Raw genomic sequence first — 27,167 nt, forward strand, 5'->3', positions numbered from 1 at the left:
GCAGCAACTCAATGCATAAAAGCATGCAGCCATGGTCAAGAGGTTCAGTTGTTGTTCAGCCTAATTATCAGAATAGGGAAGAAACGTCAACACTAGATATTCCGCAGATGCTGGAAATGCAACACAAAATGCTGGAGAAACTCAGCAGGTCAGGCAGCATCTATGGAAGTGTGTAAACAGTTGACATTTTGGGACAAGACCCTTCTTCAGTACTCAGGGAAGAAATGTAAACTAATTGACTGACTGTGATTGTTGGTGCCAGATGGGGTGGTTTGAGTATCTCAGAAACTGCTCGGTAATCCTTAGAGCTCAACAATGAATGCTCAACGAAAGCATTCAACGAGTGATGTCCTGTGGGTGAAAATGCCTTGTCAATGAGAGAGGTCAGAGGAGACTGACCAGACTGGTTCAAGCTAACAGGAAGGCGACCCTAACACAAATAACCACACGTTACAACAGTGGTGTGCAGCAGAGCATCTTCGTACAACACTATCTATATATACTGTATACAGATAGATAGATAGATAGATTTATTATTTCTTATTTTAGTTTATAGTATATTTCATTCAGAGCCTTCGGCAATTTGGGCATCGAGGGAGGGAGGAAGAGGAGAGCCATCCGCAGTACCACCGATGCGGCAGAGAGGGCATCAAGGTGGCTGTGGCTCAAGAGAGGGGAGCCATGGAGTCATGTGTAGCTAGCCATCCGGACACAAGCTGGGGTCTGATCAGCCCCGGCTGGGTCTCCTGGAGGAGGATGTATGATGTTGAAAGACCCGAAACACCCGATGATGCCAGGAACATCACTGAAGATGTGTCCAGAGGCATCAGTAGATGTACGCACACAGCATCTACTGCTCTGTACTGCTCCTGCAAAACAACACATTTCACAATATATGTCAATGATAATAAACCCGATTGTGATTCTAAATCTGTACTGAGAAAGAGTAGCTGGAGGCTGCTTTGTGAAGTAAGCGTGAGCACCGATGACATTACCATGAAGGCCAGCAGTATCATGAAGGATACTAGCCACCCTGTTCGTGGACTGTCCGTCCCACTCCCAGCGGGGAAGAGGCTACGCACCACCCAAGCCAGGACCACCTGACTCAAAACAGTTACATCCCCCAAGCCTTCAGGCTGATCAACACCTCCACCCCTCCTTCCACCACTACATCCACATCGGCCATTCCTCCCCACGGCCCCCTAGCACCTCTCACCCCAAAACACGGCCACTTCACACTTATACCCACACTGACGCAGTCACTGTCTTGCTGTGCTTCCACATGTCCTGTTGCTACCTAGAAGACTTTCTCTTGCCAAGAGTCACTTCGTCACTTTATCATTTCCTGTCAGAGTCACCTTATGTACAGATACTCCTGCACTTTGTGTACAGTCTACGTACATAAACTAATAATAATAGGCATCCGTTAGTCTCAAGAGACCATGGATTTGTGCCTTGGAAGGTTTCCGGGACGCAGGCCTGGGCAGGGTTGTATGGGAGACCGGCAGTTGCCCAAGCTGTAAGTCTCCCCTCTCCACGCCACCGATGTTGTCCAAGGGAAGGGCACTAGGACCCATACAGCTTGGCACCGGTGACGTCACAGAGCAATGTGTGGTTAAGTGCCTTGCTCAAGGACACAACGCGCTGCCTTATTTGAGGCTCGAACTGGCGACCTTCAGGCCACTAGACCAACACCTTAACCACGCACCAACACATAAACTAATCTTATAGATATACACAGCCATACTTAGTTACTTGTACATCGTTGGTCCTTGGCCTCCTCTTGTGCCAAAAAGAGGTCACCCTCAGGCTAGAGGAGCAACATCGCATATTCCACCTGGGTACCCTCCAACCTGATGGCATGAGCATCGATTTCTCCCTTCAGTGGACAAATCCCCTCCTCTAGTCTCTACTCTGACCTTCTACTTCTCCTCACCAGCCTATCACTTCCCCTGAGTCCCCTCCTCCTTCCCTTTCTCCTATTGTCCTTTCCTCTCCAGCTCTTTACCTTTCCCATCCACCTGGCTTCACCCATCACCTTCCAGCTAGCCTCCTTCCCCTCTCCCCCGCCCCAACCTTTTAACTCAGGCATCTCGCCTCTTCCCTTTCAGTCCCGATGAAGGGTCTCAGCCCAAAACGTCGACTGTCTGCTCTTTCCCACAGACGTTGCCTGGCCTGCTGAGTTCCTCCAGCATTTTGTGTGTGTGTGTTGCGTTGGATTTCCAGCATCTGAAGATTTTCTAGCGTTTGTACTTTATAGGATTGCTTTTATATTTATAATAATTGTGTTTTTATTGTGTATTTTTATGCCGTGTCGGATCCAGAGTAACAACCATTTTGTTCTCATTGATTGGAGAATAATAATAAACAATTGTGAATCTTGAATTGTGTTTAACCTGTTGAGAGAGGAAACGAGAGGCTGGAGGATCCAGGCATTCAAACTTTGATTATTTTGTTTGTTATAAGACTATTGAATCATTTCCCTATTGTGATAAGACAGGCTGTTGACTTCACCATGTACCTCATTACAATCCTGCACCTTATTGTCTGCAGACAGACAGACAGACATACTTTATTGATCCCGAGGGAAATTGGGTTTTGTTACAGCCGCACCAACCAAGAATAGTGTAGAAATATAGCAATATAAAACCATAAATAATTAAATAATAATAAGTTAATCATGCCAAGTGGAAATAAGTCCAGGACCAGCCTATTGGCTCAGGGTGTCTGACACTCCGAGGGAGGAGTTGTAAAGTTTGATGGCCACAGGTAGGAATGACTTCCTATGATGCTCAGTGTTACATCTCGGTGGAATGAGTCTCTGGCTGAATGTTGTCCTGTGCCTAACCAGTACATTATGGAGTGGATGGGAGACATTGTCCAAAATGGCATGAAACTCGGACAGCATCCTCTTTTCAGACACCACCGTCAGAGAGTCCAGTTCCACCCCCACAACATCACTGGCCTTACGAATGAGTTTGTTGATTCTGTTGGTGTCTGCTACCCTCAGCCTGCTGCCCCAGCACACAACAGCAAACATGATAGCACTGGCCACCACAGACTCGTAGAAGATCCTCAGCATCGTCCGGCAGATGTTAAAGGACCTCAGCTGCACGTCGCTTTCTCTGTGACTGCAACACTTGCACTGTTATTGTTTTGCCTTGTACTACCCCTACGTAGTGAACCGGCCTGTGTGAGCGGGGCTGGTACCGCAGCGTAGCGGTTAGCATGGTGCTTTACAGCAGCCAGCTGTGAGATCGCAGTTCTGTTTCCACTGTTGTTTGTAAAGAATTTGCACCTTCTGCCCCTGACCGCATCAGTCTCCTCTGGGTGCTCTAGTTTCCCCCCACAAAGGTCAGTTTTTGCTTACAAAATGTACAGTTTTTCATGAATTTAACTGTATTTCTTTACTTACCTCTAAATGCCTGCAAGAAAATTAACCTCAAGGTGTACGTGGTGACATGAACGGGGGGCACGGTAGCACAAAGCTTTGTGGCTCCAGCGACCCAGGTTCAATTCCCGCAGCTGCCTATAGGCAGATCTTATATTCTCCCCGTGACCGCGTGGGTTTCCTCCAGGTGCTCCGGTTTCCTCCCACAGCCCACAGACAAACCGGCTGGTAGGTTAATTGGTCATTGTAAGTTGCCCCTTGATTAGGCTAGGGTTAAATCGGGGGTTGTGGGCATGCTGTGTGGTAGCACTTGCGGGCTTCCCCCAGCACGTCCTCGCTGATCTGAGTTGACACAAACAACACGTTTCACTGTATGCTTCAATGTGCATGCGATAAATAAAACTAATCTCTTCGACATGCTTTTCGCTCTACCTCAGTACACAGAACAGTAATAAACCAGTTTCCCAGGAATTCAGGATACTTTCCCGTCAGTTCTAGATCATTTGGAGGAGGGAGGAGGAGGGCTTCCCCTCCTGGAGGCAATGACGGAATGTAGACAAGTCTCAATCTGCCTCATAGGTCAGGAATACATAAAGGGATAGATCAGATAGTGAGGTTCAAGACTGGGTGCCTGGAGAGGGAGGTACCCACCAAGGGCTCGGCCTTGTAGGAGACATACATATGGAATAGGGGCACACTGGAACAACGACAGACAAGATGGAGAACAGAGCTCCCCCAGCACCGTCCGCCACACGGGAATGGTAACAGGTAAGGCGCAGAGTAAAGTTCCCCCTGCACCGTCCCGCCACACACACTAAGCCACAGCCAGCACAGGTTGAGTGGAAAGTACAGCTCCCTCTATACCATCCATCAGAGACAGGACAGGCTGAACTTAGAGTAAGGCCTCATTTCACATGGCCAAGGCAGCAGATTTAGGTGGGGGGGGGGTGGGGGGTGGGGAGTGGTGATCCTACCTGGATGCTGTTCCTAGAGCTGTGATCCAAGCTTGGAATATCCCCCCAAAGAACGTCAGTGGGCTTTTCCTCGTCAGTATCAAATAAATGGAGGGGAGAATGATGCCACCGTGGATGATGAGGCCTACTATCACCGTCACCATGTACATCCCCAGTTGCCTAGCAACGGCCTCCAGGTTCTTGATGTCTGCAATCTTCCCGCAGATCAGGGAGGCGATTCCCAGAGGAGAGTACCTAAAGAAAGAACAGACTTACTCATCTGCCAGGAGAAGATCCAAGTGCCATACTCCATTAGAAACTCCATTTCATCCATGCTGGCCCTGTTGCCCAGAGAGTTAGTCCCCTTGGCCAGTGTTTGACCCATAGCCCTCTAAGCCCCTACAATCCATCAGGATAAGAGCCCATGATATAACAGGAAAGATACTAGCTTTGATAGACGATTGGCTGATTGGCAGGAGGCAAGGAGTCAGAATAAAGGGGGCCTATTCTGGTTGGCTGCCATTGACTAGTGGTGTTCCACAGAGGTCAGAATAGGGACCATCCTTTTCACATTGTCAATGACTTAGATGATGGAATTGATGGCCCTGTGGCTAGGTTTGTGGACGATATGACGATAGGTGAAGGGACAGTCAGTGCTGAGGAAGCAGAGAGTTTGAAGTAGGACTTGGATTGATTGAGAGAATGGGCAGAGGAGTGGCAGATAGAATATGGTGTTGAGAAGTGTATGGTCATGTGTAGACTACTTTCCAAATGGGGAGAAAATTTAAAAATTGGAGGTGCGAAGGGACTTGGGAGCCCTCATACAGGATTCCCTAAAGGTTAACTCGCAGGTTGAGTTGGTAGTAAGGAAAGCAAATGTAATGTTAGCCTTACTTTGAGAGGAATAGAATATTAGAGCAAAGGTGTGACGTTGAGGCTTTAAGGCAGTGGTTGGACCACTCTTGGAATATTGTGAGCAGTTTGGGCTCCTCATCTAAGAAAAGATGCAGTGGTATTGGAGAGCGTCCAGAGGAGGTTCACGGGGATGAAAAGGTAAATGAATGAGAAACGTTTGATGGCTCTGAGTCTGTACCCACCAGAGTTTAGAAGAAAGAGGGGAGACCTCATTAAAACCTATCAATTATTGAAAGGCCTATTGAAAGTGGATCTGGAGAGGATGGTTCCTATAGCGGATGATTCTGGGACCAGAGGGCACAGCTTCAGAATGGAGGAACATCCATTTAGTTCAGAGATGAGGGGGAATTTATTTAGCCAGAGTGCGTATGCCGAATCTGCGGCAATGAATATAGTTAAAGCAGAGGTTGATAGGTCAGGGTGTCAAAGGTTACGGGAAGAAGGCAGAAAGATGGGGTTGAGAGGGATAATAAATCAGCCATGATGGAATGGTGGAGCAGACTCAATGAGCCAAGTGGCCTAATTCAGCTCCTGTGTCTTACGGTCTTGTGTACTCATCTAGGTGGTGATTATATGCTGCTAATATGCCTGCGTCCATCACTATTTCTGACAGCTCATTTCTTTGTGTGAAGAAGCTGTCTCAATGTCCCTTTTAAATCTCCTACCTCTGATATTACATAGAACGTAGAATAGTACAGCACAGTACAGGCCCTTCAGCCCACAATGTTATGTCGACCCTCAAACTCTGCCTCCGATATAAACCCCCACCTTAAATTCCTCCATGTACCTGTCTAGTAGTCTCTTAAACTTCACTAGTGTATCTGCCTCCACCACTGACTCAGGCAGTGCATTCCACGCACCAACCACTCCCTGAGTAAAAAACCTTCCTCTAATATCCCCCTTGAACTTCCCTCCCCTTACCTTAAAGCCACGTCCTCTTGTATTGAGCAGCGGTGCCCTGGGGAAGAGGCACTGGCTGTCCACTCATCTATTCCTCTTAATATCTTGTACACCTCTATCATGTCTCCTCTCATCCTCCTTCTCTCCAAAGAGTAAAGCCCTAGCTCCCTTAATCTCTGATCATAATCCATACTTTCTAAACCAGGCAGCATCCTGGTAAATCTCCTCTGTACCCTTTCCAATGCTTCCACATCCTTCCTATAATGAGGCAACCAGAACTGGACACAGTACTCCAAGTGTGGCCTAACCAGAGTTTTATAGAGCTGCATCATTACATTGCGTCTCTTAAACACTATCCCTCGACTTATGAAAGCTAACACCCCATAAGCTTTCTTAACTACCCTATCTACCTGTGAGGCAACTTTCAGGGATCTGTGGACACGTACCCCCAGATCTCTCTGCTCCTCCACACTACCAAGTATCCTGCCATTTACTTTGTACTCTGCCTTGGAGTTCAATGTCTCTTTTTTCAGCACTCCATCCCAGGGAGAAAGACCATGTCCTTTCACTTTGTCTATGCCCCTCATGATCATATACACCTCTATCAGATCACCCCTCAGTCTCCTACGTTCCAGGGAATAAAGTCCCAGTCTATACAACCGCTGTTTGTAACACAGGCCCCCCAAGTCCAGGCAACGTCTTGGTGAATCTTCCCTGCATTTTGTCTAGTTCAATAATATCTTTCCTATAACAGGGTGACCAAAAGAGGCCACACCAACATCTTAAATAACTATGGACAGTGTCATTTCTCAGCTCCTGTACTTCATGTCCTGACAAATGAAGGCCAGTGTCCTAACAACTGCTTCATCACCCTGTTATTGATTTATCAGAATGACAAAAACCCTATGATTATCTTCACAGTGGCAACCTCTCTTCATTGTCAATTATTCTGCTGAATCTGAGGTTAATGGATCAAGTCCAACCCCAGGCTCTCGAGCTCATAGTCTGAGCTGCTGTCAGAGGTGACAGGAAGCCCTGCCTACCAGCATTAGGAGGGTGGAAATGAATCCACTAGGTGGCGCAGAGGTTAAGTGAATGAACCAGTAGCCAGGGTTTAGACCACGCTGTTCTGGAGAGAGCAAGCTGTGACCAGGATAATCATGGGGAATTAGGAAAAAGGACAAATGGGTCGAAAGTTAATTTCAATAACCACAGAACCACCAGGTCGTTGCAGAAACTCATTCACCTGATGGCAACAAAATGACGCAGTGGGTAGAGTCACTGCCTCACGCCACCATTGACCGGGGTTCGATCCCAACCTCCAGCAATACCTGTATGGAGTTTGCACGCTCTCCCTGTGACTGAGTGGGCTTCCTCCGCCTGCTCCGGTTTCCTCCCGCATCCCAAAGCTGTGCAGGTTGGTGGGTGAATTGGCTGCTGTGAGTTGCCTAGATTGTGTGGGTGAGGGGTAGAACCTGGGAGGGAGCTGAGGGTAATGTGGGTGGAATAAATGGAGGTTAAAGTAATGGGCTTGATGGTCCACGGACTCGGTAGGGGGATCCTGAGGTGGACAACTGGCCTGCTTCACCCTATGGCTCATAGGAAATCTGCCAACCTACACATCTCCAGTGCCACCATCATAGTCTGTTCTTTACTGCCTCTGTAAAGGGTGATATCAGCTGGCATCGCTGGTGAGGTACACATCCCATTGGTGAATGAAGACAAAAAAATGGAAGAGTCTTTTCAGAGACTCTTAGACAGGTACATAGAGCTTAGAAAAACAGAGGGCTATGTGGTAGGGAAATTCTAGGCAGCTTCTAGAGTAGGTCACATGGTCAGTACAACAATGTGGGCCGAAGGGCCTGTAAAGTGCTGTAGAGTTTCTGTGTTCTATGTTCACCACTCGGTCCTGGGTCAATGGAAAATGCATGATCTGGCCTTTGAGATTTCTATTTCGAGATAGAGCCCAGTAACAGGTCCTTCTGGACCAGTGAGTCCGTGCCCCCTAATTATACCCATGTGGCCAATTAACCTGCTAACCCATACATCTATAGACTGCGAGAGGAAATGCACGCAGTCACGGGGAGAATGTACAAACTCCTTACAGACAGCGGTGGAATTGAACTTTGGTTGCTGACGCTATAATAGGATTACACTGACCGCTATCTACCGTACCTCCCAATCTTTAGGAGCTTACTGTGCACAGGTTGGCTGCTGCATCTCTGACCTCACAATGCTTCACTGATTTCGTTGGCTGCATGTTAATATCAACCAAGATGCAATAGAAATGCACTCCCTTTACTCCTAACAGGAGATGACCCGTAATGTCAACAAACATTCCTCTGATGGACAATGGCCAAAACCCAAAGAATAACATAAAGAACAAAAATTGGAGTAATCAATTCCTTTTTTGCTGTATTTAACTTTCCCACATAAATTCCTGAATTCCCTTTCATCTCAGATTGAGCCCATTTGGAATCTGGGTTGTCCCTTTGAAGACTTAGATTATGAAGCCTCAGAAAGCCTAGGAGATGTTGGAAAACCGCAGAGCAGTGTCCTGTTCGATCGAGGCTCTGTGTCTTACCACATGATCATTGAAACCAGCCTCATGATGATCTCGTTCAGCACGTTGAAGAAGTCGATCATCACCTGAGCCCTTTCTCCCATCTTGCCCATGGAAATCCCAAACGCAATGAAGAACCCAATCAGACCTAGAGGACAAATGGCAATAGAAATAATCAAACACTCAGACAGATGAATAGATAGATAGATAGATAGATAGATAGATAGATAGATAGATAGATAGATAGATAGATAGATAGATAGATAGATAGATAGATAGACAGACAGATAGCTGAATGGATAGATGGATGGATGGATGGATAGATAGACAGACAGATGGGTGGATCGATGAATAGATAGATAGATAGATAGATAGATAGATAGATGGACGGACGGACGGACGGACGGACAGACAGACAGACAGACAGACAGACAGACAGACAGACAGACAGACAGACAGACAGACAGACAGACAGACAGACAGATAGATAGATAGATGGATGGATGGATGGATGGATGGACGGATGGATGGATGGATGGACGGACGGATAGATGGATAGATAGATGGCTAGATAGACGGATGGATGGATGGATAGATAGATAGATGGATAGATGGATAGATAGATAGATAGATAGATGGATAGATAGATAAATAGATAGATAGACGGATAGATAGATGGATAGATGGACAGAAAGATAGACAGCTGGATGGATAGATGAATAGATAGATAGATAGACAGGCAGGCAGATAAAAAGACAATTATATAGATATAGATAAGATATAGTTTGGGTGAATGCAAGCAGGCTTTCTCTCTTCAGGTTGCATGAGACTAGAAGCAGAGGACACAGGTTTAGGGCGAAAGGTGAACCATTCATGGGGATCCTTCACTCAGAGAGAGGTGCAGGTGTGGACCGAGCTGCCGGAGAAAAAGGTGGATGCAGACTCAAATACGACATTCAAGATAAGTTTGGATAAGGAGATGGCCGGGCGGGGGAGGGGGGGGGTATGGAGGGCGTTAGTCCAGGTGCGGGTCAGTGGGACTAGGCAGAGTAACAGTTCAGCACTGACTACGTGGGCTGAATGGTCAGTTTCTGTGCTGTAGGGGTCTATGACTCTGAGCTGTACAGAGTACAGAGAAAATTTACAACATAGTGGTGCCCACTTCCTTATCGTTCATGTTAGTGATAGATGCAGTCAAACTCCTTTTCCAGTCTGAACTGAAAATGTCTCCACGTGTACTACTCAACTCAAAAAACAATAAACAGTACAAGTCAAAGTTCAAAGTAAATTGATTATCAGAGTACATATATATAAATTATACACTCCCTACAGTATATGTCGGGATGTATGGGGTTTCCAGGTAGGGGTAGTACCTCTGGTTAAGGGGCTTGTTGTGTCCACTCTGGGGCAGCTCACTCACCGTTGGTCCCCACCAGGCACTCAGCTCTCAGCTAAGGCTCCAAGTAGCTGTTTGCATGTGACAGCAGCCACACCCCGGGTACCCCGCTTCAGCAGACAGGCTAACCCAGGTGAGGGTAACCAGCAGCCTCACACCCCAGCGAGAGGGTCATGCCTGTCCCAGCATGCGAGCTCAGCTCTGGTGGACTGGGTGGATGAGATCTACAGTGAGATCCAACGGCCAGGAAGGCGGTTCTGCAACGCTCCATGCAGAGCGAAGGTCATGACAAGGCACATAAAATGTCATGGTCATCCACTGGAAGCAGGGAAGACTCTAGTTTGTGATGCTTGTTCAGACCCGGACTTCTGAGGTCGAGAGAGTAGAACTGCTCTAGTGCAATGGCTTTTAAACTTTAAAAACTCTCCCACACAAGTTTCCTGTCATCATCAGACATGATAGACAACATCCACATATATGTCATTATATTCTACCCTGAGATTCATTTTCTTATGGGCATTCACAGTAAATACGAAGTAAAGTCAGCTGTGGGGTAATGCTCCCTCTCAACTTCCCAAAGTCTCCCAATTAAATCCATTACCAGTTCAGGAAATACACTTTATTATGTACGTAGTTATTTAGAAACATAGAAACATAGAAAATAGGTGCAGGAGTAGGCCATTCAGCCCTTCGAGCCTGCACCGCCATTCAGTATGATCATTGCTGATCATCCAAAACTCAGAACCCTGTACCTGCTTTCTCTCCATACCCCCGATCCCTTTAGCCACAAGGGCCATATCTAACTTCCTCTTAAATATAGCCAATGAACCGGCCTCAACTGTTTCCTGTGGCAGAGAATTCCACAGATTCACCACTCCCTGTGTGAAGAAGTTTTTCCTCATTTCGGTCCTAAAAGGCTTCCCCTTTATCCTTAAACTGTGACCCCTCGTTCTGGACTTCCCCAACATCAGAAACAATCTTTCTGCATCTAGCCTGTCCAATCCCTTTAGAATTTTATACATTTCAATAAGATCCCCCCTCAATCTTCTAAATTCCAATGTGTATAAGCCTAGTCGATCCAGTCTTTCTTCATATGAAAGTCCTACCATCCCAGGAATCAATCTGGCGAACCTTCTCTGTACTCCCTCTATGGCAAGAATGTCCTTACTCAGATTAGGGGACCAAAACTGCACACAATATTCTAGGTGCGGTCTCATCAAGGCCTTGTACAACTGCAGTAGAACCTCCCTGCACCTGTACTCAAATCCTTTTGCTATGAATGCCAACATACAATTTGCCTTTTTCACCGCCTGCTATACCTGCATGCCCACCTTCAATGACTGGTGTACAATGACACCCAGGTCTCGTTGCATTTCCCCTTTTCCTAATCAGCCACCATTCAGATAATAATCTGTTTTCCTGTTCTTGCAACCTAAGTGGATAACCTCACGTTTATCCACATTAAATTGCATCTGCAATGAATTTGCCCACTCACCTAACCTATCCAAGTCACCCTGCATCCTCTTAGCATCCTCCTCACAGCTAACACCGCCGCCCAGCTTCGTGTCATCCGCAAACTTGGAGATGCTGCATTTAATTCCCTCGTCTAAATCATTAATATATATTGTAAACAACTGGGGTCCCAGCACTGAGCCTTGCGGTACCCCACTAGTCATTGCCTGCCATTCTGAAAAGGTCCCGTTTACTCCTACTCTTTGTTTCCTATCTGCCAACCAATTCTCTGTCCACATCAATACCATACCCCCAATACCGTGTGCTTTAAGTTTGCACACTAATCTCCTGTGTGGGACCTTGTCAAAAGCCTTTTGAAAATATAAATATACCACATCCACTGGCTCTCCCCTATCCACTCTACTAGTTACATCTTCAAAAAATTCTATAAGATTCGTCAGACATGATTTTCCTTTCACAAATCCATGCTGACTTCGTCCGATGATTTCACCTCTTTTCAAATGTGCTGTTATCACATCTTTGGTAACCGACTCTAGCATTTTCCCCGCCACCGATGTCAGACTAACCGGTCTATAATTCCCCGGTTTCTCTCTCCCTCCTTTTTTAAAAAGTGGGGTTACATTAGCCACCCTCCAATCCTCAGGAACTAATCCAGAATCTAAGGAGTTTTGAAAAATTATCACTAATGCATCCACTTGGGCTACTTCCTTAAGCACTCTGGGATGCAGACCATCTGGCCCTGGGGATTTATCTGCCTTTAATCCCTTCAATTTACCTAACACCACTTCCCTACTAACATGTATTTCCCTCAGTTCCTCCATCTCACTAGACCCTCGGTCCCTTACTATTTCCGGAAGATTATTTATGTCCTCCTTAGTGAAGACAGAACCAAAGTAGTTATTCAATTGGTCTGCCATGTCTTTGTTCCCGATGATCAATTCACCTGTTTCTGACTGTAAAGGACCTACATTTGTCTTGACCAATCTTTTTCTTTTCACGTATCTATAAAAGCTTTTACAGTCAGTTTTTATGTTCCCTGCCAGCTTTCTCTCATAATCTTTTTTCCCTTTCCTAATTAAGCCCTTTGTCCTCCTCTGCTGGTCTCTGAATTTCTCCCAGTCCTCAGGTGTGCCGCTTTTTTTTGCTAATTTATATGTTTCTTCTTTGGACTTGATGCTATCCCTAATTTCCCTTGTCAGCCACGGGTGCACTACCTTCCCTGGTTTATTCTTTTGCCAAACTGGGATGAACAATTGTTGTAGTTCATCCATGCGATCTTTAAATGCTTGCCATTGCATATCCACCGTCAACCCTTTAAGTATCATTTGCCAGTCTATCTTAGCTAATTCACGTCTCATACCTTCAAAGTTACCCTTCTTTAAGTTCAGAACCTTTGTTTCTGAATTAACTATGTCACTCTCCATCTTAATGAAGAATTCCACCATATTATGGTCACTCTTACCCAAGGGGCCTCGCACGACAAGATCGCTAACTAACCCTTCCTCATTGCTCAATACCCAATCTAGAATGGCCTGCTCTCTAGTTGGTTCCTCAAGATGTTGGTTCAGAAAACCATCCCGCATACATTCCAAGAAATCCTCTTCCTCAGCACCCTTACCAATTTGGTTCACCCAATCTATATGTAGATTGAAGTCACCCATTATAACTACTGTTCCTTTATTGCACGCATTTCTAATTTCCTGTTTAATGCCATCCCCAACCTCACTACTACTGTTAGGTGGCCTGTACACAACTCCCACCAGCGTTTTCTGCCCCTTAGTGTTATGCAGCTCTACCCATATCGATTCCACATCCTCCAGGCTAATGTACTTCCTTTCTATTGCGTTAATCTCCTCTCTAACCAGCAATGCTACCCCACCTCCTTTTCTTTCCTGTCTATCCCTCCTGAATATTGAATATCCCTGAATGTTAAGCTCCCATCCTTGGTCACCCTGGAGCCATGTCTCTGTGATCCCAACTATATCATATTCATTAATAACTATCTGCACATTCAATTCATCCACCTTGTTACGAATGCTCCTTGCATTGACACACAAAGCCTTCAGGCTTGTTTTTACAACACTCTTAGCCCTTATACAATTATGTTGAAAAGTGGCTCTTTTTGCTTTTTGCCCTGGATTTGCCTGCCTGCCACTTTTACTTTTCACCTTACTACTTTTTGCTTCTACCTTCATTTTACACCCCTCTGTCTCTCTGCACTTGTTCCCATCCCCCTGCCACATTAGTTTAAAGCCTCCTGAACAGCAGTAGCAAACGCTCCCCCTAGGACATTGGTTCCAGTCCAGCCCAGGTGCAGACCGTCCTGTTTATACTGGTCCCACCTCCCCCAGAACTGGTTCCAATGCCCCAGAAATTTGAATCCCTCCCCCTTGCACCATTTTTCAAGCCACGTATTCATCTGAAATATCCTTCTATTTCTACTCTGACTAGCACGTGACACTGGTAGTAATCCAGAGATTATTACCTTTGTGGTCCTACTTTTTAGTTTATCTCCTAACTCCCTAAATTCACCTTGTAGGACCTCATCCCGTTTTTTACCTATATTGGTGGTACCTATGTGCACCACGACCACTGGCTGTTCACCCTCCCATTCCAGAATGTCCTGCAGCCACTCTGAGACTTGCTTGACCCTTGCACCAGGGAGGCAACATACCATCCTGGAGTCTCGTTTGCGGCCGCAGAAACACCTATCTATTCCCCTTACAATCGAATCCCCTATCACTATAGTTCTCCCACTCCTTTTCCTTCCCTCCTGTGCCGCAGAGCCACCCATGGTGCAATGAACTCGGCTGCTGCTGCCTTCCCCTGATGAGACATCTCCCCCAACAGTACCCAAAACAGTATATCTGTTTAGGAGGGAGATGACCTCAGGGGACTCCTGCACTACCTGCCTACTGCTACGCTGTCTAGTGGCCACCCCTTCCCTTTCTGCCTGTGTAGCCTTTACCCGCGGTGAGGCCAACTCACTGAACGTGCTATTCACGACTTTCTCAGCATCGCGGATGCTCCAGTATGAATCCAATCGCAGCTCCAGACGCTCAATGCGGTCTGCCAGAAGCTGCAGTTGGACGCACTTCCTGCACACACAGTCGTCGGGGACACTGGAAGTATCCCTGAGCTATTCAAATCTTGATTGACTTGATTGCACAGTCCAACTGCCAGAATCTCTCGAGTCAAAGCCTCAAATCTCCACTCCTTCACTGGCCCACTCACTCACTGGCCGCTTTCCACAGGCCGCTCCGCTTGAGGTAACCCTCTATTTATTTGTTTGAGCTTTTCAAACCGCTTGGTCACCTGACCTCAATTGCCCAATCAGCTGCTTTCTGCTGAGTCTGAGCTATTCAAATCTTGATTGTCTAATCAACGGCTTTCTGCTGCGCTATTCAAATCTTGATTGACTTGATTGCACAGTCCAACTGCCAGAATCTCTCGAGTCAAAGCCTCAAATCTCCGTTCCTTCACTGGCGCACTCACTCACAGGCCGCTTTCCACAGGCCGCTCCGCTTGAGGTAACCCTCTATTTATTTGTTTGAGCTTTTATTTGTTTTAGTGTGGGATGATTATGCAAGCTACAAATACAGAACATCAGTAACTTGACACTCAAATGTTTGGCCTTCTCTGTCCTTTATCACCCTGTCCTCCATAATGGCCTGAGCCCCGAGGGTATAGTGAAGAAGACCTCTGTTCCCCAGGCCAACCTCCAGTCTCACTGCAGAGCGTTTTTTCCTTTATCTGCACCCCCAGGCAGCAAGGGCTCGTTTGGTGTTCAGCTCCTGATAAGCCAACAGTGACCCTGACAGCTACCAGGTCAAAGCTGCATCAAGTCACGGGGCCATAGATAGATAGATAGATAGATAGATACTTTATTCATCCCCATGGGGAAATTCAACTTTTTTCCAATGTCCCATACACTTGTTGTAGCAAAACTAATTACATACAATACTTAACTCAGTAAAAAAAATATGATATGCATCTAAATCACCATCTCAAAAAGCATTAATAATAGCTTTTAAAAAGTTCTTAAGTCCTGGCGGTAGAATTGTAAAGCCTAATGGCATTGGGGAGTATTGACCTCTTCATCCTGTCTGAGGAGCATTGCATCGATAGTAACCTGTCGCTGAAACTGCTTCTCTGTCTCTGGATGGTGCTATGTAGAGGATGTTCAGAGTTATCCATAATTGACCGTAGCCTACTCAGCGCCCTTCGCTCAGCTACCGATGTTAAACTCTCCAGTACTTTGCCCACGACAGAGCCCGCCTTCCTTACCAGCTTATTAAGACGTGAGGCGTCCCTCTTCTTAATGCTTCCTCCCCAACACGCCACCACAAAGAAGAGGGCGCTCTCCACAACTGACCTATAGAACATCTTCAGCATCTCACTACAGACATTGAATGACGCCAACCTTCTTAGGAAGTACATTCGACTCTGTGCCTTCCTGCACAAGGCATCTGTGTTGGCAGTCCAGTCTAGCTTCTCGTCTAACTGTACTCCCAGATACTTGTAGGTATTAACCTGCTCCACACATTCTCCATTAATGATCACTGGCTCCATATGAGGCCTAGATCTCCTAAAGTCCACCACCATCTCCTTGGTCTTGGTAATATTGAGACATGGAAACATACCACATGGAAACAAGCCCTTTAGGCCAATTCAACCTCAGCAAGCTGGTCCCGACTACCCGCACTCGGCCCATAGCCCTCTAAACCTTTCCTATCGATGTGCTTTCCTGGATGGCTTATAAATCCCGCTAATATGCTCTCCTCAACCACTCTTGCTGGCAGCTTAGTCCCAATATGCACTATTCTTTGTGTGAAAAAGCTGCCCTGATATCCCTTCCAAATCCCACCCCTCTGATCTTTAACTGATTCAGTACACCCTCCCAGGGAGAAAGGCTACGTGCTTTTACCCTGTCTATGCTCCTCATGAACAAATATATCTCTATCACTCAATCTCCTGCATTCCCAGATAAAATCCTAGTCGATGTAACCTCCAATTAACTCAGGCACACAAGTCCAGGCAACATCCTGGAAAGTATTTTCTGCATTCTTTCCAGTTTAATAACATCTTTCTTATAACGGAGTGACCAAAACTGTAAACAATATTCCAGTTTATAAACTTTGTAGCCTGACTCATGAAGGCCAACATACCAGGCACATTCTTCATCACACTATCCACCGCTATGTACAACAACCCTACCATTTACTACACCGGTCCTACCCAGGTAACCAGAATGGAGAACTTCCCTCAGAGCCAGCAGGAAGAAGGTACAAGTACATCAGCACAAATACTGTACCACCAGGTTCAGGTGCAGTTACTGTCCGTCAGTTATGAGGCTCTTGAACCAAAGGGGATAACTTCACTCAACTTCACTTGCCCCATAACCAATGGACTCACTTTCAAGGACTCTTTATCTCATGCTCTTGATATCTGTTCATTATTATTATTTTTTCCATTTGTGTTTGCACAGCTTGCTCTCTTTTGCACCCTGGTTGAATGCTCTAGTTGGGCAGTCTTTCATCATTCTGTTATAGTTATTATTCTATTGTCTATAAGAAAATGAATCTCATAGTGGTTTGTGGTGACACATATGCTCTTGATAATAAGCTTACTTTGAACTTTGAACTATCCCCGGAATTATTTATTTGTGTCGACCTCTCCATTTGTGCTAAACTCTTGTATGTGTCCAGTACAGCGGACAGGGCGGGAAAAATATCATTGTGGACACGACCCACCCTGCAAACTGCCTTTTTCAAAAGCTCCCTTCTGGAAAGCACTATAAGGTTATTAAAACAAAAACTTCACACCGTCTTAAAAGTTTCTTCCTCCAGGTAGTTAATCTGATCAACTTTTCTAGTTAGCCCACTCCCACCTTTCTCGACCATTGATCCTGCCACAGTGCTGTAAACACTTTAACCCACTTTTTATAATGCTGTTTACATTGCAAACAGATGCTGGTGTTTATGTACTTATGCACATCTTATTGAAATCTATACTTTAACCATAAGACCGTAAGATATAGGAGCAGAAGTAGGCCATTCAGCCCATCAAGTCTGCTCCACCATTCAATCATGGGCTGATCCAATTCTTCCAGTCATCCCCATTCCCCTGCCTTCTCCCCATACCCTTTGATGCCCTGGCTAATCAAAAACCCATCTATCTCTGCCTTAAATGTACCCAATGTCTTGGCCTCCACAGCCACTCATGGCAACAAATTGCACAGATTTACCACCCTCTGACTAAAGTAATTTCTCCGCATCTCTGTCCCAAATGGACGTCCTTCAATCTTGAAGTCGTGCCCTCATGTCCTCGACTCCCCTACCATGGGAAATAACTTCACCATATCTAATCTGTTCAGGCCGTTTCGGATTCAGAATGTTTCTATGAGATCCCCCTTCATTCTCCTGACTCCAGGGAATACAGCCCAAGAGCTTCCAGATGTTCCTCATATGGTAACACTTTCGTTCCTGGAATCATTCTCGTGAATCTTCTCTGAACCCTCTCCAATGTCAGTATATCCTTTCTAAAATAAGGAGCCCAAAACTGCACACAATACTCCAAGTGCGGTCTCACGAATGCCTTATAGAGCCTCAACATCACATCCCTGCTCTTATATTCTATACCTCTAGAAATGAATGCCCACATTGCATTCACCTTCTTCATCACCGACTCAATGTGGAGGTTAACCTTTAGGGTATCCTGCACAAGGACTCCCAAGTCCCTTTGCATCTCTGCATTTTGAATTCTCTCCACATCTAAATAATAGTCTGCCCGTTTATTTCTTCCACCAAAATGCATAACCATCCACTTTCCAACATTGTATTTAATTTGCCACATCTTTGCCCATTCCCCTAAACTATCTAAGTCTCTCTGTTTCCTCAACACTACCCATTCCTCCACCTATCTTTGCATCATCGGCAAATTTAACCACAAATCCATTAATCCCATAGTCCAAATCATTGATAAACATTGTAAAAAGCAGCGGTCCCAACACCAACCCCGGTGGAATTCTACTGGTAACCGGCAGCCAGCCAGAATAAGATCCCTTTATTCCCACTCTCTGTTCTGCCAATCAACCAATCCTCCACCCATGATAGTAACACCCCTGTAATTCCATGGGTTCTTATCTTGCAAAGCAGCCTCATGTGCGGCACCTTGTTAAAGGCCTTCTGAAAATCCAAGTACACCACATCTACTGTATCTCCTTTGTCTACCCTGCTTGTAATTTCCTCCAAAAAATTGCAGTAGATTGGTCAGGCAGGATTTTCCTTAAGGAAACCATGCTGGCTTTGGCCTATCTTGTCATGTGCCTCCAGGTACGCTGTAGTCTCATCCCTAACAATCGATTCCAACAAATTTCCAACCACTGATGTCAGGCTAACTGGTCTATAGTTTCCTTTCTGCTGCCTCCCACCCTTCTTAAATAGCGGAGTAATATTTGCAATTTTCCACTCATCCAGCACAATGACAGAATCTGTCGATTCTTGGAAGATCATCATTAATGCTTTTCAATCTCTCCAGATACATCCTTCAGAGCCCAAGGGCGTATTCCATCAGGTTCAGGAGATTTATCCATCCTCAGACCATTAAGCTTCCTGAGCACCTTCTCAGTCGTCATTTTCACTGCACAAACTTCACTCCCCTGACGCTCTTGAATGTCCGGTATACTGCAGGTGTCTTCCACCTCTAACTTTAATTTATATACATCTTTATTCTTTATAATTATTAAATGCTGTTGTTTTTTGTTGTATGTCATACCCTGACCAACACAACACAGTAAATTCCTAATACATGTAAATATATATTGTGAATAAAATTAATCTTCCTTTATTAATGCAAGTATTAAAGGAAGGAACTCAACACAAAACAATTAACTTTGCTGTCACATGTTTCCCTCTACCACCCCACAGCGGCACACCTTGGCTACAGTATGAACTATTTACAAGAAACACTTGGGAAATGGTATTCAGTTCTGGTTGCCTCATTATAGGAAGGATGTAGAAGATTTAGAGAGGGTGCAGAGGAGATTTACCAGGATGCTGCCTGATTACAGAGTAAGTCTTACGAGGGTAGGTTGAGTGAGCTAAGGCATTTTTCTTTGGAGTGAAGAAGGATGAGAGTTGACTTGATAGAGGTGTACAAGATGATAAGAGGCACAGACAGCCAGAGACTTTTTCCCAGGAAGGAAATTACTAATATGAGGGGGAATTATTTTAACATGATCGGAGGGTGGATGTCAGAGGTAGGTCTTTACACAGAGAATGGTGAGTGGCTAGGGTGGGGGTAGAGACAGATGCATTAGGGACATTTAAGAGACTCTTAGATAGGCACATGATAGAAAAATGAAGGGCTATGTTTATTTCAAAACTATTATTTCAAAAATTATTTCAAAAATTGACCACAGAACGGCAGAGTAGTGTAACACTACTAGAGCGCCAGCAACCTGGATGCAATTCATCTTGCTTTTTGTATGGAGTTTGTATGTTCTCCCCGTGACTAGGTGGGTTTTATTAAAGTGGTCTGGTTTCATCCCACATTGCGAAGATTCGGTTTATAAAGCTGTAGGCATGCTACGTCAGCGCCAGAAGCGAGGTGACACTTGCGGCCTGCCCCCAGCACGTACTCGACTGTGTTGGGAAATACCAGAATCAGAATCAGGTTTATTATCGTCGGCATGCGACGTGAAATTTGTTAACTTAGCAGCAGCAGTTCAATGCAATACATAATCTAGCAGAGAGAAAATTTTTTTTTAAAAAATAAATAAATAAACAAATAAATTACGTGTATTGAATAGATTTCAAAAGTGCAAAAACAGAAATACTGTATATTAAAAAAAAGTGAGGTCGTGTTCATGGGTTCAATGTCCATTTAGGAATCGGATGGCAGAGGGGAAGAAGCTGTTTCTGAATCGTTGAGAGTGTGTCTTCAGGCTTCTGTACCTCCTTCCTGATGGTAACAGTGAGAAAAGGGCATGCCCTGGGTGTTGAAGGTCCTTAATAATGGACGCTGCCTTTCTGAGACACCGCTCCTTGAAGATGTCCTGGGTACTTTGTAGGCTGGTGCCCAAGATGGAGCTGACTAGATTTACAACCTTCTGCAGCTTCTTTCGGTCCTGTGCAGTAGCCCCTCCATACCAGACAGTGATGCAGCCTGTCAGAATGCTCTCCACGGTACAACCAAAGAAGTTTTTGAGTGCATTTGTTGACATGCCAAATCTCTTCAAACTCCTGATAAAGTATTGCCGCTGTCTTGCCTTCTTTATGACTAGATCGGCATGCTGGGACCAGGTTAGATCCTCAGAGATCTTGACACCCAGGAGTTTGAAACTGCTCATTCTCTCCACTTCTGATCCCTCTATGAGGATTGGTATTTGTTCCTTCATCTCACCCTTTCTGAAATCTTCAATCAGCTCTTTCGTCTTACTTAAGTTGAGTGCCAGGTCGTTGTTGCGGCACCATTCCACTGGTGGACATATCTTGTACGCCCTCTCGTCACCACCTGAGATTCTACCAACAATGGTTGTATCATCAGCAAATTTGTAGATGGTATTTGAGCTATGCCTAGCCACACAGTCATGAGTATATAGAGAGTAGAGCAGTGGGCTAAGCATGCATCCTGAGGTGCGTTGGTGTTGATCGTCAGCGAGGAGGAGATGTTTCACTACATTTCAATGTTCATGTGACAACTAAAGCTAATAAAATAAATACAAAATAAAAAAAATGTAACCATGTGGACCTCTCATTCCCATCTCCGCATCCTACGTGGTTTGGAAGTCTCAAATGCTTCACTCTTCTGGCCCACTGTCTTCGATAGACTCTTATCTCCATTAGAGCAGCAGGTTAGAAGCTTGGCCACGCGCTCACTCAGTCTACTTCCCCGAAGCCTTTCTGCATTCATTACATTCACAAGCAGGGCAGAGGGGCTGGAGAGAGCAGATCCTGCGGTTGCTGGAATCTACTGGAGGAACTCAGCAAGTTGAACAGTATCTGTGAGGGGGGGGGGGGTCTGACCAGGGTCCTATATAGCTGTAACATTACCTCTTGGCTCTTAAGCTCAATCCCATGGTTGATGAAGGCCAGTGCACCGTATGCCTTCTTAACCACAGAGTCAACCTGCGTAACAGCTTTCAGTGTCCTATGGACTCGGACCCCAAGATCCCCCTGATCCTCCACACTGCCAAGAGTCTTCCCATTAATACTATATTTTGCCATAATATTTGACTTACCAAAATTAACAACCTCACACTTATCTGGGTTGAATTCCATCTGCCACTTCTTAGTCCAGTTTTGCATCCTATCGATGTCTCACTGTAACTTCTGACAGCCCTCCACACTATCCACAGCCCCCACAACCTTTGTGTCATCAGCATATTTACTAACCCATCCCTTCACTTCCTCAATCAGGTCATTATAAAAAATTACAAAGAGTAGGGGTCCCAGAACAGATCCCTGAGACACACCACTGGTCATCAACCTCCACGGAGAATATGACCTGTCTACAACCACTCTTTGCCTTCTGTGGACAAGCCAGTTCTGGATCCACAAAGCAATGTCCCCTTGCATCCCATGTCTCCTTACTTTCTCAATAAGCCTTGCATGGGGTACCTTATCAAATGCCTTGCTGAAATCCATAAACACTACATCTACATCGTGGGCAAAGTACTGGAGAGTTTAACATCGGTAGCTGAGCGAAGGGCGCTGAGTAGGCTACGGTCAATTATGGAAAACCCTGAACATCCTCTACATAGAACCATCCAGAGACAGAGAAGCAGTTTCAGCGACAGGTTACTGTCGATGCAATGCTCCTCAGACAGGATGAAGAGGTCAATACTCCCCAATGCCATTAGGCTTTACAATTCAACTGCCAGGACTTAAGAACTTTTTTTTTTTTTTAAAGCTATTATTAATGCTTTTTGAGTTAGTGATTTAGATGCATATCATATTATTACTGAGTTAAGTATTGTATGTAATGAGTTTTTGCTACAACAAGTGTATGGGACATTGGAAAAAATGTTGAATTTCCCCATGGGGATGAATAAAGTATCTATCTATCTATCTATCTATCTATCTATCTATCTATCTATCTATCTATCTATCTATCTACTGCTGTACCGTCATCAATGTGTTTAATCACATCCTCAAAGAATTCAATCAGGCTCATAAGGCACGACCTGCCTTTGGCAAAGCCATGCTGACTGTTATTAATCATATTATGCCTCTCCAAATGTTCATAAATCCTGCCTCTCAGGATCTTCTTCATCAACGTACCAATTACTAAAGACTCACTGGTCTCTAATTTCCTGGGCTATATCTACCCCCTTTCTTGAACAAGGGAACAACATCTGCAGCCCTCCAATCCTCCAGAATCTCTCCCGTCCCCACTGATGATGCAAAGATCATTGCCAGAGGCTCAGCAATCTCCTACCTTGCCTCCACAGTAGCCTGGGATATATCTTGTTCAGTCCTGGTGACTTATCCAAATTGATGCTTTCCAAAAGCTCCAGCACATCCTCTTTCTTAATGTCTATATGTTCAAGCTTTTCAGTCCACTGTAAATCATCCCTACAATTGCCAAGGTCCTTGTCCGTAGTGAATACTAAAACAAAGTATTCATTAGGTACCTCCGCTACCTCCTCCGGTTCCATACACAGTTTTCCACTGTCACACTTGATTGGTTCTATTCTCTCACATCTTATCCTCTTGGTCTTCACATACTTGTAGAATGCCTTGGGGTTTTCCTTAACCCTGCTCACCAAGGCCTTCTCATGGCCCCTTCTGGCTCTCCTAATTTCATTCTTAAGCTCCTTCCTGCTAGCCTTATAATCTTCTAGATCTCTGTCATTACCTAGTTTTTTGAACCTTTCATAAGCTTTTCTTTTCTTCTTGACTAGATTTTCAACTGCTTTTGTACACCACGGATCCTGTAGCCTACCACCCTTTCCCTGTCTCATTGGAACGTACCTATGCAGAACGCCATGCAAATATCCCCTGAACATTTGCCACATTTCTGTCGTACATTTCCCTGAGGACATCTGTTCCCAATTTATGCTTCCAAGTTCCTGCCTGATAGCTTTATATTTCCCCTTACTCCAATTAAACGTTTTCCTAACTTGTCTGTTCCTATCCCTCTCCAATGCAATAGTAAAGGAGATAGAATTATGATCACTATCTCCAAAATGTTCTCCCACTGAGAGACCTGACACCTAACCAGGTTCATTTCCTAATACCAGATCAAGTACAGCCTCTCCTCTTGTCGGCTTATCTACATATTGTGTCAAGAAACCTTCCTGAACACACCTAACAAACTCCACCCCATCCAAGTCCCTTGCTCTAGGGAGATGCCAATCAATATTGGGGAAATTAAAACCTCCCATCACGACAACCCTGTTATTATTACATCCTTCCAGAATCTGTCTCCCTCGCTGCTCTTTTATGTCCCTGTTACTATTGGGTGGTCTATAAAAAACACCCAATAGAGATATTGATGCCTTTCCATTTCTAACTTCCACTCACACAGTTTCAGTAGACAATCCTTCCATGACTTCTGCAGCTGTGACACTATCGCTGATCAGCAGTGCCAAGTCCCCACCTCTTTTACCTCCCTTCTTGTCCTTTCTGAAACATCTAAATCCTGGCACTCTAAGTATCCATTCCTGCCCCTGCACCATCCAAGTCTCTGTAATGGCCACAACATCATAGTCCAAGTGCTGATCCACACTCTAAGCTCATCCGCTCTACTGCTTCTTGCATTAAAATAGAGACATTTCAAACCATCGGTCTGAGTGCATCCCTTCTCTATCACCTGCCTGTCCTCCCTCTCGCACTGCCTACAAACTTGCCAAGTCTTCTTCTGTAGCATCTCCCAAACCTGTGGCTTTTACTGTGAGGATAGACAAGGGCAATGGGCATTTGGGAACACCACCACTCATCACCATCCTGACTTACATATCAAAGTCAAAGTAAAATTTATTATCAAAGTACATAAATCTTGCCATATACTATCTTGAGATTCATTTTCTTCACGCATTTACAGGAAAATAAAGAAATATAATTATGAAGTGAGAGAAGTTATTCATGCTGGTTCAGCAGCCTGATAGTTGAAGGGTTTTAACTATTCCTGAACCTGCTGGTGTGGGACCTAAGGCTCCTGTACCACCTTCCCAATATGAGGACAATATAAAATAAAAGATAAAAGATGAGACCTCAAAGGATACCGCTTGTCATTACGATTTCCTACTTGGTTTGTATCTATATTAGTCATTAGCTGACTCTCTGACAGAGAGACTTTCCTACAGAGTGGGACCCACGTGTGCCCTATGTGAAATGGTGCGAGGTACAGCCCTACCTAGAACGTTCATTCCCCACTTGAACTCCAATTGCTTCTTCATGACAAAAGCCTGCCGGCTGTTGACGGTTGGAGGTGTTCCGTTCTGAACAGAGATATTTCCCGCGAGACCTTGGGTTACGTTGTCAGGTTTGACCTCTTCAGGCAAGGAGATCGGGACCTTCTTCAGGATGGTTTGTACCTAGTTCATGAGCAGATCAGAACGGTTAGCAAAACAAATGCAGCCTCGAAATGTTTTTGAAAGAAAGTGCAGAGCTGTGAACACATATCAGTTCATCTCACAAACCACCCTCCTCTGCGTGGGCTTTTCCTGCTGCCTCACGTAGACAGCCACCATAGTCAAAGACCCTTCCTACCCTGGACAGAAGATGCAAAAGCTTGCTGCGATCATGAAAATCCAGGAACAAGGACATCTTCTATCAGACTCTTTGAAGGACCTCTCCTACAGGACAGGATTTGCTCTGATCTCCCAATCTGCCTCATCATGACAGCTGCACTTGATTTTCACTAACACCATATCTGCACTCTGTTCTCCTTCTACTACCTCTATGTCTAGAGTCATCAGTCTGGGTGACACTCTAACAAAAGCTTTTCACTGGACCTTGATACGTGAGACAATAATAAACAAGCACTGAATATTTCCCTTTTTTATTAAAACAAGAGAATCTGGAATTGAAAGGCTTGCCATATGAGGAGCATTTAATGGTTCTGGGTATGTGCTCACTGGAGTTTAGAAGAATGAGGAGGATATCTCATTGAAACCTATCAAACGCTGAAATGCCTAGCTAGAGTGGATGTGAAGAGGATGTTTCCTGTAGTGGAGGAGACTAGGACTGGAGGGCACAATCTCAGAATAGAGGGATGTTCATTTAGAATAGAGATGAGGAGGAATTTCTTTAGCCAGAGGGTGGTGAATCAATGGCGTTTGTTGCCACAGGCGACTGTGGAGGCCAAGTCATTGAGTGTATTTAAGATGGATGTTGACAGATTCTTGATTAGTCAGGATATGAAAGGCTCGGGGGAGAAGCAGGAGACTAGGGTTGAGAGGGAAATGGATCAGCCATGGTCAAATGGTGAAGCAGACACGATGGACCGAATGGCCTAATTCTGCTCCAATATCTTATGGTCTTACGGTCTAAAACATACAGAAATGTTGCAATAATATGAAGTAGGATAATTCACTTGACAGCTCTTATAACAAAGTTAAAATTGGAATACTGTGTTCGGTTCTGGTTGGCTCATTGTAGGAAGGATGTGGAAGCTTTAGAGAGGGTGCAGAGGAGATTCACCAGAAGTCTGCCTGGATAGGAGAGCATGTCATGAAGATAGCATGAGTGAGCTCGGGCTCTTGTCTTTGGAATGAAGGAGAATGAGAGGTGACTTGATAGAGGTGTACAAGATGATAGGTGGACAGCCAGAGACTTTTCCCCCAGGGCAGAAATGGATGATATGAGGGGGGGCATAATTTTAAGGTGACTGGAGGAAAGCATAGGGGGGTATATCAGAGGCCAGTTCTTTACACAGAGTGGCAGGTAGGTGGAATGCCCTGAGAGGCGTGGTGGTGGACGTGATATATTAGAGACATTTATGAGACTCTTATATAGGCACGTGGATGATAAAAAATAGAGGGCTCTGTAGGAGGGAAGGGGTAGGTTGATCTTAGAGTAGGTTATAAAGTTGGCAAGATATCATAGGCCAAAGGGCCTGTATTGTGCTGTCATGTTTTATGTTATATGTTCTATGTTCTAAGTCACATACATGGAACACATGAGTTTCAGTTGGTTGATGGAGACTAGACGTTCCTCTTACATCGATTATACTTATGACTGTGTTAAATCAATCCTCCCTTTGATATCTCTGCCCATAGTGACAGCCCGCCACACAAATTTTTCAACAAGATGGGGGCTGACTGTACAGACACTGAGGCAATGCTTGGGCCTCTCGGTGCACTGAATTCAAGGATTCCTGAAAGAGGCACACAGGAAGGTAAAGGTGACGAAGATAAAGCCATAAGACATAGGAGGCCATTCAGCCCATCGTGTCTGCTCCACCAATCAACTATGGCTCATTTTTGGTGCCGAGCTGCGACGTCTGTCGAGGCTGTGGCACAGGCTTAATTGTTTTTAGGTTCATAGGGATAGCTTTGGGGGCAGCACGGGATTAAGAGGACGGGTTAGGGCTTAGGGACAGGGATGAGGGGAGTTAGAGGTCAGG

At 45.1% G+C, this 27,167-nt stretch overlaps 1 protein-coding gene across 2 annotated transcripts in view; it reads right to left on the reverse strand.

Moving 5' to 3' along the window:
• Positions 1–27,167, reverse strand: part of LOC140719423 (excitatory amino acid transporter 2-like) — a 93,761-nt gene that overhangs the window by 18,101 nt on the left and 48,493 nt on the right. For both annotated transcript variants that reach the window (XM_073034071.1, XM_073034070.1), the window contains exons 5-7: positions 24,954–25,134; positions 8,744–8,870; positions 4,366–4,599 (exon numbers count right to left, since the gene is read on the reverse strand). In XM_073034071.1, coding sequence (XP_072890172.1) covers positions 4,366–4,599; positions 8,744–8,870; positions 24,954–25,134 — 542 coding nt within the window. The remainder of the gene's footprint in view (positions 1–4,365; positions 4,600–8,743; positions 8,871–24,953; positions 25,135–27,167) is intronic.

The sequence above is a fragment of the Hemitrygon akajei genome, chromosome 31 (assembly GCF_048418815.1).
Source record: "Hemitrygon akajei chromosome 31, sHemAka1.3, whole genome shotgun sequence".
NCBI lineage: Eukaryota > Metazoa > Chordata > Chondrichthyes > Myliobatiformes > Dasyatidae > Hemitrygon > Hemitrygon akajei.